The 17,053-nt window shown below is 50.6% G+C and overlaps 1 protein-coding gene across 2 annotated transcripts; it reads left to right on the top strand.

Moving 5' to 3' along the window:
• Nucleotides 1-6,174: 6,174 nt before the first annotated feature.
• OTP (orthopedia homeobox) lies at nucleotides 6,175-15,914 on the top strand. Of its 2 annotated transcripts, none has more exons than XM_014830017.3 (3): nucleotides 6,175-6,379; nucleotides 7,671-8,080; nucleotides 13,878-15,914. In XM_014830017.3, the coding sequence occupies exons 1-3, from the start codon at nucleotides 6,343-6,345 to the stop codon at nucleotides 14,406-14,408; spliced, it is 978 nt and encodes a 325-aa protein (XP_014685503.1). In that variant the 5' UTR covers nucleotides 6,175-6,342; the 3' UTR covers nucleotides 14,409-15,914. The 2 variants fall into 2 exon arrangements, with proteins under 2 accessions (XP_014685503.1, XP_070374286.1); XM_070518185.1 differs by lacking the exon at nucleotides 6,175-6,379 and adding an exon at nucleotides 7,162-7,244.
• The last annotated feature ends 1,139 nt before the right edge of the window (nucleotides 15,915-17,053 follow it).

Genomic DNA, 17,053 nt, shown 5'->3' on the forward strand with positions numbered 1-17,053 from the left:
AGAAAGAGAAGGGGGGAGAAGAAGGAAAGAGGAGACGGAAGGATGGAGCAAAGAGGGAGAGAGAATGAGAGGAGAGAGTGGGAGACGAGAAGGCAGAGAAAAAGAAGAAAAGAGGAATAAAGGGAAGAGAAAAGGGAGGGAAGGAAGAGCGAAGGCAGGACCTTGAAGAAGAAGGAAAGATGGGGAAAGGGAAAATCCTATGCCAGGAGGGCTCGCTACCTCTAAACCCACATCTCCCTACACACCCCCAAAGTGTGAAGTGGTAGGAGAAGCCCAGCCGGAGGTCGGTCGGTCCCAGGCGGGGTGGAACGCGCTCAGGAAAAGAGAGAGGGGGACCGGGAGCCGGGCCGGGAGCGAGGGGGAGGGGCGGGCGCCGGCGGCTCCAAGAAATGGCTTACAGAATTACATTTGTTTTTCTCGTGATTTTATTAAAAGTCACTCCTCATCTCCAGAATGCGTGAAAATATCTACTTTCCACTCAGATACACCGCATTAACTTGTTGGAGGCGAATTTGTTTGTCTATTTTATTTATTTGCTAGATAAGATTGATGCAGTCTTATTAGCGCTATATCTAGTTATAGAAAGAGATAAGGATGAGATGTTTTTCTTTTTATTCCAATTACTAGCCTTGTCACCTAACTGAATAACTGATATATGATTATTTATCCTGAGTAAATAGAAATCAGAAAAGCAGCGAACTTAACACATACAAACAAAATCTCTGTGTCACTTATTATAGTCCGTGTGGCTAATTGGGGCCATTAAAATTACAGGGCTAAAGGCAAAAAAAAAAAAAAGAGGAGACACGGAGTCAAGAGGCGGGTACGGATCCGTCATTGTTTTGTGCCGAGCCTTCTGCGCTGAGGGCCGCGGATGCCAGTCGTTAGAAGAGGAAGATAGAAGAAAATAGTCAAGGGACGGGCCCCAGCGCCCATGGACAGCAAAGCAGATGTACTGCACGGTTGTCGTTTGCAAACTCGAAGTATGGGAAACTGAACGTAGAGAGGAAAAAAAAAAAAACCATTGAGTTCGTGTATTGCCAAAGGCCTCCGGGAAGGGTAGGAAATCAGAGTCTTTTTGGGCGAGTTTTCTGCTCCTCTGCCGTCCGTGGCGCATCCCCGCGTTTCGGGTGAGCAGGCAGTGGACACACACTGCTCACACAAGCGTGCACACAGTCCACACGTCACGCACACTCAGCCCCTGCTTCCTGAGCTTAAAAAAAAAGCCTGGAATATGGGTCGTTGGCTTTTAGCTGCTAAACTGGGGAGCCCGGGGCCTGAAGGTGAGGAGTTTTTGCGGCCACGGGCTTCCGCGCGACGTTAACAAGACAACCCTGGCTGAGAGCGGCCCGGAGTCCCTGCGCGCCCAGCCCAGAGAGGCCTGGAGAAAGCGCGTCTGGGCTGGGCCCACGCGCGTTTGGCTGGAGGTTGAAGGTGCTCACTCTGCCCTCGAGAGCCGCAGCCTTAAGGCGAGCCGAGCTGGTTTTCGTAGCGGCCGGGCGGGAGCGCCAGCCAAAGCCTCTTTGCCTGTGGTCTTTTTTTGCTGGGAACCTCGAGAGAGTTGTTTATGCACACAAGTGTGGAAGCGGCTGTCACCCCTTCCCAGAGTCTTGGCTGCCCTCCCAGATCTTCCTTCCCCTCACCCCACCCTCAAATTGACTGACCCCAAACGAGTCATACATCAAGCAGCCCCAAACTCTAGTGTGACCAGATGTGGACCACTGACCCCTGTCCAGGACGGGGGTGGGGCATGGTGGGTGAGGTCTTGGGGAGCTTGGGTTCTGGAACTTGGGGCAAGATACGGGAGAAACTGGTCACCATTGTTTCAAACGCAGTGGACTTGAGAGCTTCCTGGTCTTTCCTCGATGATTGCCCCCACCTTTTGTTCTTTTTGAGGTTCCAAGGTAGGCCTGAGGAATATGATCTGATTTGCCATTGCGTTTGGGTTATTGCATATCTGAGAAAGTAAACAGGAGTGTTCAAGTCACTTGATTTGTTTTCTGTAAGCAAATAATACCCAAAAGCATGGCTGTAATTTGCCACGAATTAAAATTGATTCTTTTCATCAGGCAAGAAAATAGGAAAATGTGAGATCGTTAATTATTGAGGGAGGCGCTCCTCATTAAAGGGAACAATGTTACAATTCAGCATTTAATAGCAGGAATGTGAATAATAACGCGCCATATTTCAGCCCACTGTCTGCAAAGAAAAGAGAGCAGTTTACAAACAACCCAAGCGGCCGAAAGTTACATTTAATAAAAACTGAAGGTTTCTGTAAGTGGAAAAAGCAATTAGGGGGCTGGGCACACTACCCAATTCTTCAGGAGCACCCGGTACGTGTTTTCATTCTCTCTGTCTCCACAAAGAATTCGCAATGAACACAGAAATACAATTAAAGAGAAAATAAAAATTACAAACCTAATCAGCATAAATCCATCATTAAGACACTGGCTCCCTGGCTCTCCCTCCCCCCACCACCCGCATCCCACCTCCCCATGCAGCCACACTGTATTTCTACATCTTGCTCTGGACCAGGATGGCAAAGCAGGAAAGACACCGATTTTGTAGGTGCTATGCTTATAGTTTACATAATCAGTCATCAGGTCTTTGTTTTTCTTTTAAAATATACATCTCCCGGAAAGCTGACTTCTCTCAAAACTACAAAGTTCTCTGGCTCCGTCTGGGCACACGGCCCTGCGGGAGCCAGAGCACATTCCCTGGCCTTTAAATGCTCTTTGTGCTACGTTAAAAGGAAGAAGGGGGAAAAAGGAGAAAGAAAAAAATGATTTCCCTGTGTATCGCCCCTTGGCAGGCTCTTGTACAAAATTCAATCTCTATTTTTTATGAGAAGTAAACTGTCTAAATAAATTTTATTAGGGGCAACCAATATATTTTCTGGTAGTTCCCTTTGTTCCACTTCTACGTGTGTGTAACAATCTAAAACCTATTTATTGAGGAAAAATCACTGGATCCGTCATAGAAAATCCTTTTACTTTGCTTTGAAGTGATTTCTGAAGACATTCTTGTCATTCCGAAGATTTGGGGGCCATTGCGCTAAAGCCTCGCCTTGTTAGGGACTTCAGTTCCCATGATCATGTGGGAAATACCTTAAATTATCAATAGCAATGGGCCTGACCGGCACTTTCCCGGCTGCCCCAGGAACGTGGGAAGATGACGGGGAATAAAACTCTGGTAAATACATCTCAGGCGCAGCCCAGGTGGATTCAGACATTGGCCAAAACGAGCTGCCGAGAGGGAACTGGGCGCGGGGGCGAGCATTTTACATCCGGACTGTTGTCGTTTTCCTCGCCACGCCTGCTGGCAGCAGGCTCCTCGCTCCGGCTCCAGCTCCAGCTTGCGCCCTCCCCACCTCGACGCCCCCACACCGCCCCTGTCACCCCCTCCCACTCTCAGATTTCCCTTTCTTTCTTTCTTTCTTTCTTTCTTTCTTTTCTTTCCTTTATCCCTCCCCCCTCCTCCAGATGCTTCTGCTCTGAAGTCTTGGAAGAAATGATTTAGTTTGTTTATACTGCTATAAAAATCAAGACCAATAGAAAAGTCATAAAATGAAGCGGGCTATCAATCACGCCGCAACATTGTTATTCAGCGGTTACTAACAGAGATGGATAATCCTTTGATTTCGTCCCATTGTTATTACTCTGATGTGTCTTCACATTAACTATTACACATTTATTTATCGACCTGAAAGATACAACAAAACAATATACGAGCGAGTGCGTGTGGGAGGACGCTGCACGGCCGGCGGCTCTTCTGGGGCTGCTGTGGGATGAGGACACGAGCGCCTGTGTGCACACACATGTAGATTCAGAGCCCCATGCCCTTCTGCTCTCCCCAGGTCGTGGCCTCTCCTCCGTCTCTCCAGACAGGGTTCGGTGCCACGGCGGTGCGGGTCTCCGCGGACCCGCCTGTTTGGAGGAGCGGGGTGAGGATGCCAGGCCCTCTGTCTCTTCCTCTGACACTTCTCTCTACCAATGCCCCTGCGTTCGAGTCTTGGATACCCCACAAGCCCCACCCAGGTGGGCACAAACCCCCTGCGAGTCCCTGGGAAGGTGCAACCAGGTGCGCACTCAGGAGCCACGTCCAGGGCGCACGCCCGCCCCGCCCCGGACTGCTGTCCGACCTCCTGCCGCGCTCGCTTCGCGCCCTAGTTTCTAGATTCAGGGTTTTGTTTCTGGAAAGGAAAGCTTTTATTGGAGAGACTGTTTGCTTTAGGTTTAGGCATTTTCCTCCCAAGCAAAGCCTTTCTCGTAGAGGACACCAGGCGCTTGCCGTAGAAGCTCTCGGCTCCCAAACGCGCCGCCGCCGCCCCGGCTCAGCCAAGCCGCAGCCCGCAGTCCCGGCGCCCTGGTCTCAGACAGGGCGCGTGGGCAGCAGCTGCGGCGGCCGCCGAAGCTCGGCCAGGCCCAGAGCTTCTGGGGGAAGCTGTCTCCGCAGCTCGGAAGGAGCCTGTGCGGCTCATGCCCGGCGCTGACACGTGTGTGTGCATGTGTGCGCGCGCGCGCGTGTGTGTGCATGGAAGGAGGGGAACGGGCTGCAGGAGAGAAGGAGGAGGAAGCGAAACTGCCCCAGAGTTCGCCTTGCCGCCTCCTTTGTCTCCTTGCTCAGTCCCTGTCACACACAGAGCTAAGGACACACACACACACACACACACACACACACACACACACACAATTCCTCTCGCATCTGCTCTCAGGCAGCATTTCCAATGTTTTGTGTAAGTCAATTGGACGGCGAACAAAAAAAGCCATTTGCTCGGTATTATTTAAAACAGACTTCATAGGGCCACCCTTTTGTGGAAGCTTTATTTGCACTAAATGAATAATCTTAATTGCATCACTCTTGAATTAAAAATCAATGTTAATCAAGTTGAGAGTAGTAAATATCAGTTTTCATTGTGCCTGGGTAGAGGGCATTTTTCTTGTGTTGCAAATAAAAATACAAGTCAAATAACTTTAAAAGGGCATTATGTTCTGCTACAAATACAATTGAAACGGATTGTTTAGGAGCAGATCAGAAATGGTACAGAATTTTGCACTTAATTTCCTCAGTTATCATTTACAATAAGAACCTCTGGGCTTGACAGCCAAGTCTAAACAGTAGTAAATTAGTACAAATTTATACTGATTTTACTCTAATAATCGTAATAAAAGCTTATAGATTTGGCACTAATTACATAAATGCCTAATGATCTTGAAAATTACTCTGGTTAGAAATATATTACTAATCTAAACTTTGTTGTTGGCTGGCTCTGAAAAATCAGAACATTAGAAATGGTTCGCTTCACTTGTGCAAAGCGCTTTAAATTGTTCAAGTAGTTTAACATATTCAAGAGGAAAATAAAGAGCATTTAACTTTATTTACAGTCTTAAGTGGAGTTGGAAGCCAAGCTGAACTTAGAAACTTTGGCCGAAGGAGCGGGTAGCGGGCCAGGCTGCTGGCGTGAGCCGGGCGGGCGCCGGCGGGAAGGGTGCAGGGCGCGCGAATCGACGCTGCGCGCGGGTCCTTGAAGCGGACCGTGGGCCCTGGAAGCGCCCGGGGAGTCGACTCCTGTTGTGCGCTCTAGGCCTGCCGCTGGACTGGGACTCGGTAGGCCCGGGGTCCCAGCCAGGGCGTCTGCACCCTAGGCGCAGGCCTGCTGGGCGGCAGCGAAGTCTAGGAGCAGTGTGGAGGCTGCGGGGTGCCCTTGTTGTGCTCCCGATCGGCAGGCCCGCACCAGCGGCAGGCCAGTGTCGCCCAGAGCCCGCGGGCGGGGGCGACTCTCGGGTCACGCGAGGGTCATGCCCTGCTCTGTCCTCTGCCCCGCCTCGTCCCCAAGAAGATGCTAGCTCAAAGAGACAGAGCCGCGCCTGTGGAGACAGCAGGGTGGGACAAGGAGAAGGAAAGGTGTGCCTGAGAAAACCGCAGGGAGGAACTAACGGGGGTCGGGCCCAGAAGCCCAGGGCGAGGCCGCGGCGGCCGCCGCTGGTTTCGCTGCTGCTTCGGGCTGGAGCCGCCAGGGCTGCGGCCACCGCCTCCTCCGGGCGGGCGCGGGCGGGCGGGCGGAGTGGGGGACTCTCCGGGCGCTGACATGTGCAGGCTGCCCTCCTGATTGGTCCCCTCGCCGAGCTGCTCACGGGTTCATTCAACTGTTAAGCACCTCCCCGTCTCTCTAAAGGACATTATAATGCAAGAAGCCCCCTTTTTAACCACAAACCGAATTTTCTTTCATTTAGGTGATCTATATATATCTATATCGTATAGCTTATAGCTTATATCTATTTTAAATAACTTCAAGCCGCTAAAATTTGGGGGGGAACAGCTTTCGCCCTGGAGCGGTGCGCGATGCTGTCTCACGCCGACCTCCTGGACGCCAGGCTAGGTGAGTGCGCGCCTCTCGCCCCGGCGGCCAGGAGAAGCCGGGGCAGGAAATTGTCAATTTGTTCCTTATTTTACCTTAATGCGCCCTAAATGGACTAATTTCTTTAAAAGTAATTGTGTTGCATTAAAGTTTAATTTGATTTAACATCGTCTTTTCAAAAAAAAAATCTATGGAATATGTAGATCCAGAAAAGGAGTGGGAAATGATGTTACTTTTTGTTTTCTTATTTTTGCATTTCCCTCCTCCCCCTTATTATTATTTTTTTTAAAGGCGATCTATCCCGTGATAATTTGTTTGGAGGTGTTTTTCTTTCTTTCTTTCTCCCTCTTGTTTGCTTTGATTTGGGATTTCTTTCTCCTCTTTTTTCCCCTCTCTTTCATTCTCCCCACCACCTCCTTCTCTCCTCCTCGTCTAAGTATGGTGGAATTTGTAAAAATCTGTCCTGAAGGAGAAGCTGCTGCCATGGAAGCGGATCTGCTTCGAGTGCTCATTGAGAAAGGAGAAAAGCCAAATTCTTCCTAATAGGCGTCCCGCCTGGAAAGACTCGGCCTCGCCTGTGGCCGGGAGAACGCGCCTTTCATTTCTCTGGAAAGAGGAGTTGAATTCTCTCAAGTTGGATTCACTGTTACCTGTGTAGGGTTTCCTTAACGCTCTCTGGGCTGCTGGGCTCTGGGTTTCCGGTTTGGGAATCTTTGGTGATGGATGTGACTCCATTTTCCAAACACTTTCTCTGATTCGAGGGGGAGGCGGAGCTGATTTGGGCTGATTTCGGGGGGTGGAAGGCTTGGAGACGTATTCATCTTCGGAGCGTGAGAGGGAACCGCTGAGGGCCGGAGGCACAGTCAGTCAGGCTCCCCCGGCGCAGGTCGGGCAGCAACCAAGGAATCCTTTAATTCTCTTTCTTTCTTTGCTCCTCTCTCGCTCTCTTTTTTTTTCTGGTCCAAGAGTATGCTCTCGGGTTCCTGGGCGCCAGGGGTACGGTTCGTGAAGGGGACTCCTCGGCGTGTTTCATTGCCGGCACTGGGAGTGTTCCATTGTAGGAGAGACGAAAGCGTGCGCTGTGCGCTACGGGCGCCGGCTGCGGAGAGAGGGGAGAGGGACGGGGGATGGTGTTCCAGCCTGGCTGTCCAAATCCTGGGGAACCTAGCTGAGTGTCCCGGGAGCTTCCTCCACAGGGCGAACATGGGTGTGGAGGGAGCCAAGGATGGGGCTGAAGGAAGACACCGCCGGGAGGACAGTCCCTCCTGGCATCGCCAGGAAAGTAGTGACCGCGATCCCCTTGCCTCCTCAGGTATGAAAGATGCCGCCGAGCTTCTGGGCCACCGGGAGGCGGTGAAGTGTAGGCTGGGCGTGGGGGGCTCCGACCCCGGGGGCCATCCGGGGGACCTAGCGCCCAACTCCGACCCAGTCGAGGGAGCCACCCTGCTGCCCGGGGAGGACATCACCACAGTGGGCTCTACGCCGGCCTCGCTGGCGGTAAGTGCAAAGGACCCGGACAAACAGCCGGGGCCCCAAGGCGGCCCGAACCCCAGCCAAGCCGGCCAGCAGCAGGGCCAACAGAAGCAGAAGCGCCACCGGACGCGCTTCACTCCTGCGCAGCTCAACGAATTGGAGAGGAGCTTCGCCAAGACTCACTACCCTGACATCTTCATGCGCGAGGAGCTAGCGCTGCGTATCGGGCTGACCGAGTCCCGAGTGCAGGTACGTCGGGCTGGGCGCCAGGACAGAAGACAAGGAGAGGGCAGGGTGATTTGGGCAAAGGAAGCGGAGTCTTTCCTTCCCTTGCCGGGATTCTGGGCTGCGCTTCGGCTGCCTATGCCTTGCTGGGTCCTGTTAGCTCCTCTGCCCGGAAACTGGCCCGGATCACCATCCTCCAAAGGACAGACAGGGCCTCTATCTCCAGCCAGTCTAGCCACATCCCCGCAGAAACTCCTCAAAAGAGAAGCCGGCGTTGTTCCACTGTTACGTCGCCTCCTTCTTCCTGAGAAGGGAACCCTGGCGTCTCCCTCCCTCCAGGATCCTGGCCTCCGCTCCGAGTTTCCTAGGCGGCTAAGCCGGGCGGGCACCTCCGCTCCAGTCGCCTTATTGACAAGTATTTCATTACTCCATAATGAGTTTGTGTTAAAAGTCTGGATAAACGGGGGAATGCAACAATTATACAGAAAACATGTAAAGTGAGAAAATAAGGCGTAATGGGAGCCTTTAAAAAAAGAAAGATCCACACCTGGGTTTCACGGTGTAGCTTTATTCTCCCGAATATCACCCTCCCGCCGCTCTCAGGCAAAATACTGCTAGCCTTGATGATGGCAAAGAGTTTGAACTTTGGTGATCAACCAATGCGCTGGGGGAGGCTGGAGCTATCCCCCTACAGCCTATGAACCCTGGTTTTCCCCTAAGGAAGTCGAAAAAAAAAGAAGGCTTTCTGTTGTAGATATCCGATGTGAAGAAAGAACATTTAGGGCAGGAAAGATTGACAGGTAGTAGACGAAATCATTACTGACCCCTTGTTCTGTCCGACCACCCTCCAAATTGTAGATTATATATAACTTAGAAAAAGACACCTATAACTTTTCTGAAAATTGGGGAATAAAAGTATAAGCCCAATGAACCTCAGATCTTTTTCGCTTTTTAAGAGAATGAAAACAACATATCAAATATTTTATGGACAGATCCTGGAGGTGAAATACCAGGACGAGCGCTTAGTCTTGAGCTATCCAGGGTGCTGAAAATCTTCCTTGCCTATCTTGGACGTGATATTTTTTGTTCCTTATTCTGTATGTCAACCTCAGGTCTAGCTGCTTTTACAAATTAAGTTTAAAGACCTCACTTATTTTACATTTTATCTAAGAAGCAAGAGACAAGGATGTTTATAATCAAGGTGTTGAATATTTCTATCTCCATGCAGCATTTTAAAGGTAGTCTAATCTGGAAAAATAGCCTATGCTTCTGTTCTAAGTAATCAGCAAACGAGTGTCATTGGGGACCTAATGTGGTCAAATTAATAAAGTAATATTCAGGGTATAAGATAGATTAACATTTTTACTCAATACAAGTCTGAATGGTTTCCTTAGTGAACTCTGGAAGCCCTGAACCATGGGCCGTTGGAATTAAGCACCAGAAGAGTTTTAATTGCATTGTGCAGATATACATTATTAATGCTCTTTAAAATTTTTTACCTCGTATCCCTTTTTAAATCTGAAGTTGAGTTCAAACCTTAACAGAAATATACAATTTCAATACTTCCATTACTGCTAATGATAGTATTGGCTTGTCAAAATCTTGTCGACTCAAAATTCATAAATTTGATTTTTGTCCCTCAAGAGAAATATTACCTAACAATTTTTGTTTTAAAGAGTAAAATGCTGTTGTTTAACCTAGACATAGTGGTAATTAGCTTAAATTAAAATAGAACTTAGAATCACAAATAAAATATAATTGGACAATCGACTTTATGAAAAAAGAAAATGAGGTCTATTAAACTTTATTAGGTCTTCCAAAGGTTAATGGTAGTGATTCTCTTAATAGAAAAAGTTGTAAATGAAATAAAATACAAACTATGTAATAGAAACAATATTTTTTAAAAGTACACAAAAGAATAATCAAGAAGAAAGAGACAAAGCACTTTAATTGTTCTAGCATAATGTTCAACCAAAGATAATAGCTTGAGGCTGCTGATAGGAACAATTTAATAGAATGGCAATTTCAATATTTTTTAAAATAATGTTCCATAGTTTAAAAAGTAATCAGATCAACATAACCTTCTTAATTAACATTTCAAAATGATTAACATTATGTAATGTAATGCAAAAATAATTTATGGAAAATGTATTTAGTTCACAATTCACTGTACCATTGCTCCTTGACCAAATTCAAATTAAATAGTAATTGGTTTATGTTCTTATATGATGAGTACTTCATAGTTTTCTTTATAGTTAACAGATTGCCACACATCCTTTTCAGTACACGGGCCACTGTGCTGATTAAAAATGATCTAAACATTTAATTTATTGCAATTGTATGTTTTAAAAGATGTTTTTTGATTCTACTCTAAATGATCCAACACACTTATTTTTATCTATATCTGGTATATATCATACCTTTTAGTATTTATGAAAGCACCTCTACTCACATGGAGGCCAATTCCATGTCTGATATCGCTCCCCTTTTCTGGCTAGTGTAATAAAACCATTCCTTTTATAGCATGCCATTATTAGAAACCAATTTCAGAATTATTTATAACCTGGAATGGCTTATTAAGCAGCAATGCGAGAATCATGCAAATTACGCGATCAAATGCAATATAATAAGCATAATCATTAGTCTCTAGCACGGATTAATTAACTTTCAATATTTTATTTACATAAAAACCAAATCAGTGAAATAACTTCTGCACAGTCAGGCTTGCCTTTCAATATTTTATACGAACAAAAATAATGTGCTGTAATTCCATTGACCGTGTCCCCCAGAATGGCCCTGTCACCTGCCACATCTTAATAGGGGGACAAGCTGAGAGTATTTTCTAGTTTTCTAATGGAATGAGAAATTGCATTTTCTTCCTCTCCCAGCACTATTAAAGTGTAATGAATTCGGCCCAGAGTTCACGGCTGGCTGATCGAAATGAACCTGAGATCCAGGCTTTAATATAGCTCCCCAGATTTCCTCCCAAATCTTCACATTAATCATTTGCTGGATTCCAATGAGATCTTCATAAAGCGTTTGCTTCGAGGGGAAAAAAAGTAATATTCTCTCTTTCTCCCTCTCTTTCTCTATTCCTGAGCCATTTATAGGTGGGGAATTAAACGGGCTATATATTTTAAAATACATTTACAGTATGTCTATATTACTGTAACAGCAGATATCATGAAAGTGGATTTTTAAATTCCAACCTCCATTAGATTCTCACTGTTGTATTAAGCATTTTCTGAGAAGAGCTGCATTTCAAACTGAGTACAAAGTTGGCCCGTGGCTGCGGTTAATATATTTCCTGGAGTTGTCATCTGTGCATTCTCAAAATCTCCCTTAGGTTTTGCCTGCATTTTAATCCGTCATGCTCTAGTTTTCAAGTGGAAACATTCACATTTTAAAAACATATGCATCATAGCTTGGAACGGAGGTGTTCAGACCCCATGCAGATTTTTTTCCCAACCCCAGTAAGCCATGAAACATAAAAAATTTGTAGCCATCATTTGACTACTAACCCTCAAACATAATTGAGCACGATTTTTCGATTATTCCTGTATTTAGTTCTTTAACAGCTGTTCTTTTCCGCCGGTGCCTGAGATTCAGCAACCTTTCTGAGGACGTGTTTTCTTCTGAAATTCTACGGGACAACCCCCCCTCCCCCCGCCCCCACTCCCGCCCGCCCCTTTCTTTCTTCTGCTTCTCTCTCCACTCCCCTGCCCTTGTCCACCACCCTTCTCCCCCGCGCTGCCCGCCCCAAACGTTCAAACATTTCAGGATTCACTGATACTTGCAGGGTGTTAGAAACCGGTCTTTAATTTACAGATATCTTTCAAAGTATATCCGGGTGCGAGTGTGAGGGGTGGAGGTCGTTTGGACGCAGACATCATCCTTACCTAGGGATCCATCGGGTCTCCCTCCCCGGAGTCTAGCCTTGGGTGGGTAATGCAAAGCGACCGGTGGCCGCACGACTCCTCGCTGTGCTTTCCTTGGGTTCTGCCGGTTATTCTCCTGCGGAGGCCGCTAACAGCTCAATCCGCGGCCGGCCGCATTGATCCCAGCCACCATCTAGGGCCCTGCTGCCTCACTAAGCCGCTGCGCTACCAGCTCAAGGGGCTTTAGCAGGGAGGGAACCCGGCGTCTTTACCCAATCCGAACACTGGGGTAGGCAGAAAATGGGGCAATGGGGTAGAAACCAGAGAAAGATACAGTGGTGGGCGATGGGGCGGGCATGGCAGAAAGGCCAGGGCCAGCCCAAAGGAGGGCGAGAATTGTAGATCGCAATGCCGTTCACACTGGTAGGCGTAGAATGTGTCTCCACTTGCACGGGTGTGAACACACACACCGCTGTGCATAGCTCGCTTACCGAGAACGGATCAGGTACATCCGGGCTCATGACACTTTAGCTTCCAGAATAAACACTAAATAGCTTAGATTAACGGATGAATAACCTTTTGGCCGAATATGGTGGTCAAATTACGTTGGCCAAATTCTAAGAGGAAACAGCACCTGAGTTTTGTCTCACACCAGTTATATTTATGCGCGGTAAACCTCCAACTGACTAGATGTTAAACCGCAGGCCTGTCAAATAGGCATGCTGGCAATTATCATTATTAATTATTACTTAAAAAGATCAAATTCGAATATGGGGAGATGAGAGGTTATGTTGGTCGGACAACTTACTTGATACCTTTCAGAAAGAACCCTTCCTTCTCCTGTGGTAGTGAATTTGACATTCGTAGGCATATTTGTCTGGTAAGGACTGAAATTCCAGGGTCACTGTTAAGAAAGAAGGGTAGGAGGCTTGTTTTCATTTGGAGTGTATTTTATCAAACATATCTCCTTTAAAAAGACATCTGGGTTTGTCTATGGTATGTCTATTTATGAAGCAAAGTTAAATTTGATTCATAACTAGTGTGAGCTTTAAACTTGACCTCCTTTAATTTGCAGTGGTCAGAAAATTTGCTTTTGGCTTATAGATGAAGTGGAGGGACCTGAGGCAATTGGAGGCCTTGTTATTTGGCATCCTCAGTAATTTCCTGAAAGGAATAGACTTGAAGGCCCTGGGGCTCAGGGCTCCGGCAGCAGGTTCCAGCACACCTGCACAGCCCAGATAAGGGTGCCCTTAGAGGGGTTTGAGAAGGAGGCGCGGAGACTTGTGGCAGTCGCTGCGAATCAGAAGTCACGGTGGCGACCCAAACAAGCCTGTAGCTCAGTGGCGCTCGCTTTCCCACACGGATCAGGGTATTAACCTCTCCGCTCTGTCATCCGTGGCGTTAGGGGTTTTCCTTTGTCTTTCGATTTTTGAAACTGGCTATGTCATCCATGGCCTTTCATCAATTTCCAAATTTCCAGCGTTTCTGAAAATTCTATACCCCATCAGTGTTATAAGGCACACTATTAAGCCACATGGGTACACATGTTTATCTTCATTTGTACACCTGTGGGTCCAGCCTTGACACGCGCCTGCCTGCAGACCTGTGCATCTAAGCAGCGTACGGAATGTGCCAGCGTGCAGGGGCGTGGAGAACACTGCACGCGGTGGGATGCTCGTACTGTGTGTAAGCGCTCTGGGAGGGCACTATCACTCAGGACCCCGGGAGTCGGCACTTGGTGGGTGCAAGGGGCATCAGTTGCCTCGAGCTGGTGGAGACCCAGGGTCTCCGGCTGGATGTGGGCGCGTCGGACCGAGGGCACTTGTTCGGCCTGGGGCTGAGGGGGTGTATCTGACGCGGGTCTCTCGGCTCAAGCCCCTGCCGCTCCTGGCCGGCCGGCCCGCTAACAGCGCCATGTCTGTCTCCCGCCCCGCCCGCTCCAGGTCTGGTTCCAGAACCGGCGCGCCAAGTGGAAGAAGCGCAAGAAGACGACCAACGTGTTCCGCGCGCCGGGCACGCTGCTGCCCACGCCAGGCCTGCCTCAGTTCCCGTCGGCCGCCGCCGCCGCCGCCGCCGCCATGGGCGACAGCCTGTGCTCTTTCCACGCCAACGACACCCGCTGGGCGGCGGCCGCCATGCCGGGCGTGTCCCAGCTGCCGCTGCCGCCGGCGCTGGGCCGGCAGCAAGCCATGGCGCAGTCGCTGTCCCAGTGCAGCCTGGCGGCCGGGCCGCCGCCCAACTCCATGGGCCTGTCCAACAGCCTGGCGGGCTCCAACGGCGCGGGGCTGCAGTCGCACCTCTACCAGCCCGCCTTCCCCGGCATGGTGCCCGCCTCCCTCCCCGGCCCCAGCAACGTCTCCGGCTCGCCCCAGCTCTGCAGCTCCCCGGACAGCAGCGACGTGTGGCGGGGCACGAGCATCGCCTCCCTCCGCCGCAAGGCGCTAGAGCACACAGTCTCCATGAGCTTCACTTAATGCCGCCGCGCCGCCCCCGTTGCCGTCCCCGGGCCCCCCCAGGCCTCGCGGCGCGCGCTCGGGACCCCGCTCCCTGCCCCGGCCCTGCCCGGTCCCGACCCCGCCTCCGCCTCCGCCACGGCTCGTTTTGTCCTCTCCTCGCTCCTCCACTCGCTCGGGCTCTCCCCCGGCCCCAGCCCGCGAGGCCTCCCCTCCGCCTGATTTCGCTCGCCCAGGCCCCCTGCCCCCGCCCAAAGCCCCTCTCCCGGTCTCGCCGCGCTTCTCCCTCGGCCCGTCTCCGGAGCCTCGCCCCCCCTTTCCCACGACCCCGGCCTCCCGGCTCGCGCTCGTCGTGCTCGCGCCTTCCCACCCGCACCTTCCACGCGACGCCTACGACCCCTCGCCCGCCGCCTCCCCTCCGGTCCCTTCTTCCCCGGTCCTCACGCCCCTCCTCCCGCGCCCTGCAAAAAGCATCCTTCCCGCCATTTTACTTACCAGGGAGTCGACTCAGGATCTGAAATCAGACACCAATGGACTGGTTTGTGGGCAGAAACACACACACTCGCACTCTCGCTCACTCTCAGACACTACACACACGCGCGCGCACACAACACAGTGCACCTCGGTCACACACGGACGTGTTCAAGGGACAGCACAATGTTAGGGATTTTTGTCTTAAAGGAGGACAAGCATCTGCTACTAACCGCCTCATCTGAGGGCCCAACTGATATAATTTGATTAATCCTTGTTTTCTTTCTCCGAACTCCTCTCTTCTTTCCTTTCCCACCAGCCTACCCTTGCCCGGCCACCCAGCCTCATCCATGCAGCCCTCCATTGGCTTGCAAGACAACGCTTTTATTTTCTCTTACTTTTATTTTCTTAAGCACAATGTGTGAGGGTATTGAACGGAAGCCTTCTCAGGAGGAACATGCCAGTGGATCGGGTGGCTGGAGTGTAGACTAAAGCAGTCATGTGATGAAAAAGAGGTGATCTTACCCATTTTGATAAGTCTTTATAAGGAAGAATAAAATAAACATGTCAGAAAATTTTCCTTTTGTAGAAGCAAAAGCCACATCTCTTTTCTGGATCCTTCAGGACGGGGGTTTGTTTGCTTCCTTTTCCGTTTCTCTCTCCTCGCTGCTCTGTGCCCTTGGTTGTTCTGTGGTCGTCCTGTCGTCCCTCGTGCCCCTCGGCCACCGCCCTGGCCCCTGCCGGCCGCGCCGTGGGTGCACGCGGACATCTACAACCCTGCAACTTTGTACAGAGAAACACAATCAGCTCTTTCTGCATGTGCTGGTCAAATCCAAACCCAGAGAACAGAAGCGCTTTCGAAGAATGAACAAACATGTGAAATAGGATGTTTTGTGTAGATAAAGCATTCTTGTTACATACTGGTCAATTTGTGATATGTTTTAACTTATTGTCTGTGCTTATTTATGGAATTTGGTTTTCTTAATAAATGTTTGAGCTAATATAAAGCATATTATTTGACTTTTCCGGACAAGTTTATATCGAGTTAAATGTAAATGGATAAAATAAAATCATTTTCAGTATGTGATATGGAGAATGATGGGTTTGGTGTGACTTTGAATGGCGGGGGAGGTCTCGTGGGGGGAGGGGAAGAGAGCTGGCCCTGGTGGTTCTCAAGGCGCGCTCCGCGGGCGGGACCCCGCGTTGGGACCGTCCGCCCTTCAGCGGGCTTGGGTTCGCTTTCCGAGGTGCCCCGCGGCCCAGGCCGCGCTCCCCACACGGCGCCGGCAGCGGAGACCCGGCCGCCCGTCGCGCGGCCAGCAGGCCGGAAGTGAAAAGGCCGGGCGGAGCGGGCCTCCCGCGAGCTCGAGGCCTCGCGAGGCTTGGGGCCGCCCTGGGCTTCGGCGCCCGAGGCGGGCCTGGTGGCGCGGCTGGCGGCGCCGCAGGCGGGGCCCCAGGGTTGCTGAGCTGCTCGGGCGGCGGACCGTTTCGCTCCGACGGAGGAGTGGAGGGCGGCCGTCGGCGGGCTGCGTGCGTGCGCTGGGGCCGCTGTGGGCAGGACGGCGGGCGGCCGGGAGGGCGGCGTGGGGCCCGGAGCCGCGTCTGGCCCAGGCCGCGGTGGACGTGGGGGCCCGGGCTCTGTCCTCCCTGGGCCTAGGCCTCGTGCGCTCCGAAGAGGCGACCGGCCCTGGTGTGGAGATCTAGGCTCGGCCTCGGGAGCTCCCAGGTCGGGGAGGGAGCGTGTCCGGGACGAGCTGTGCGGGTCGTGCCGCCGCCCGGCCTTCCTCCGCCTGCAGCCCCGGTTTTCTCTGGGTCGGTTCTTGGTGCCGGCCAGCCTCGAATTTAGCCACGTGCTCGGGGGACCTCCCCAAACCAACCAGCAGTGGAAACTGCGGTTTCTCCCTCGTCCAAGCCGGAAGATTGTGGGTATGTTTGAAACTTGGAGGCGAATCGAGACACAGTCTTCCTTTGGAAAACTAACCAAAATCAGTCCAGTGGTTTGAAATTGAATGGTCATTATAGGCATTGAGAGCGAACCCTTTCCCATGGGAAGATTTCTCATTTGGTTGCCACAGCCGTAAACCCTAAAAACATCCTTGTCCTAAAATACAGTCTCCTACCGCTGGGCTACATGTGAATTTTAGGAACTGATGTAATTGTTGCTCAACTCAGAGAGCACAATGGAAGCTCCTCAA

Source organism: Equus asinus, chromosome 9 (assembly GCF_041296235.1).
Source record: "Equus asinus isolate D_3611 breed Donkey chromosome 9, EquAss-T2T_v2, whole genome shotgun sequence".
NCBI lineage: Eukaryota > Metazoa > Chordata > Mammalia > Perissodactyla > Equidae > Equus > Equus asinus.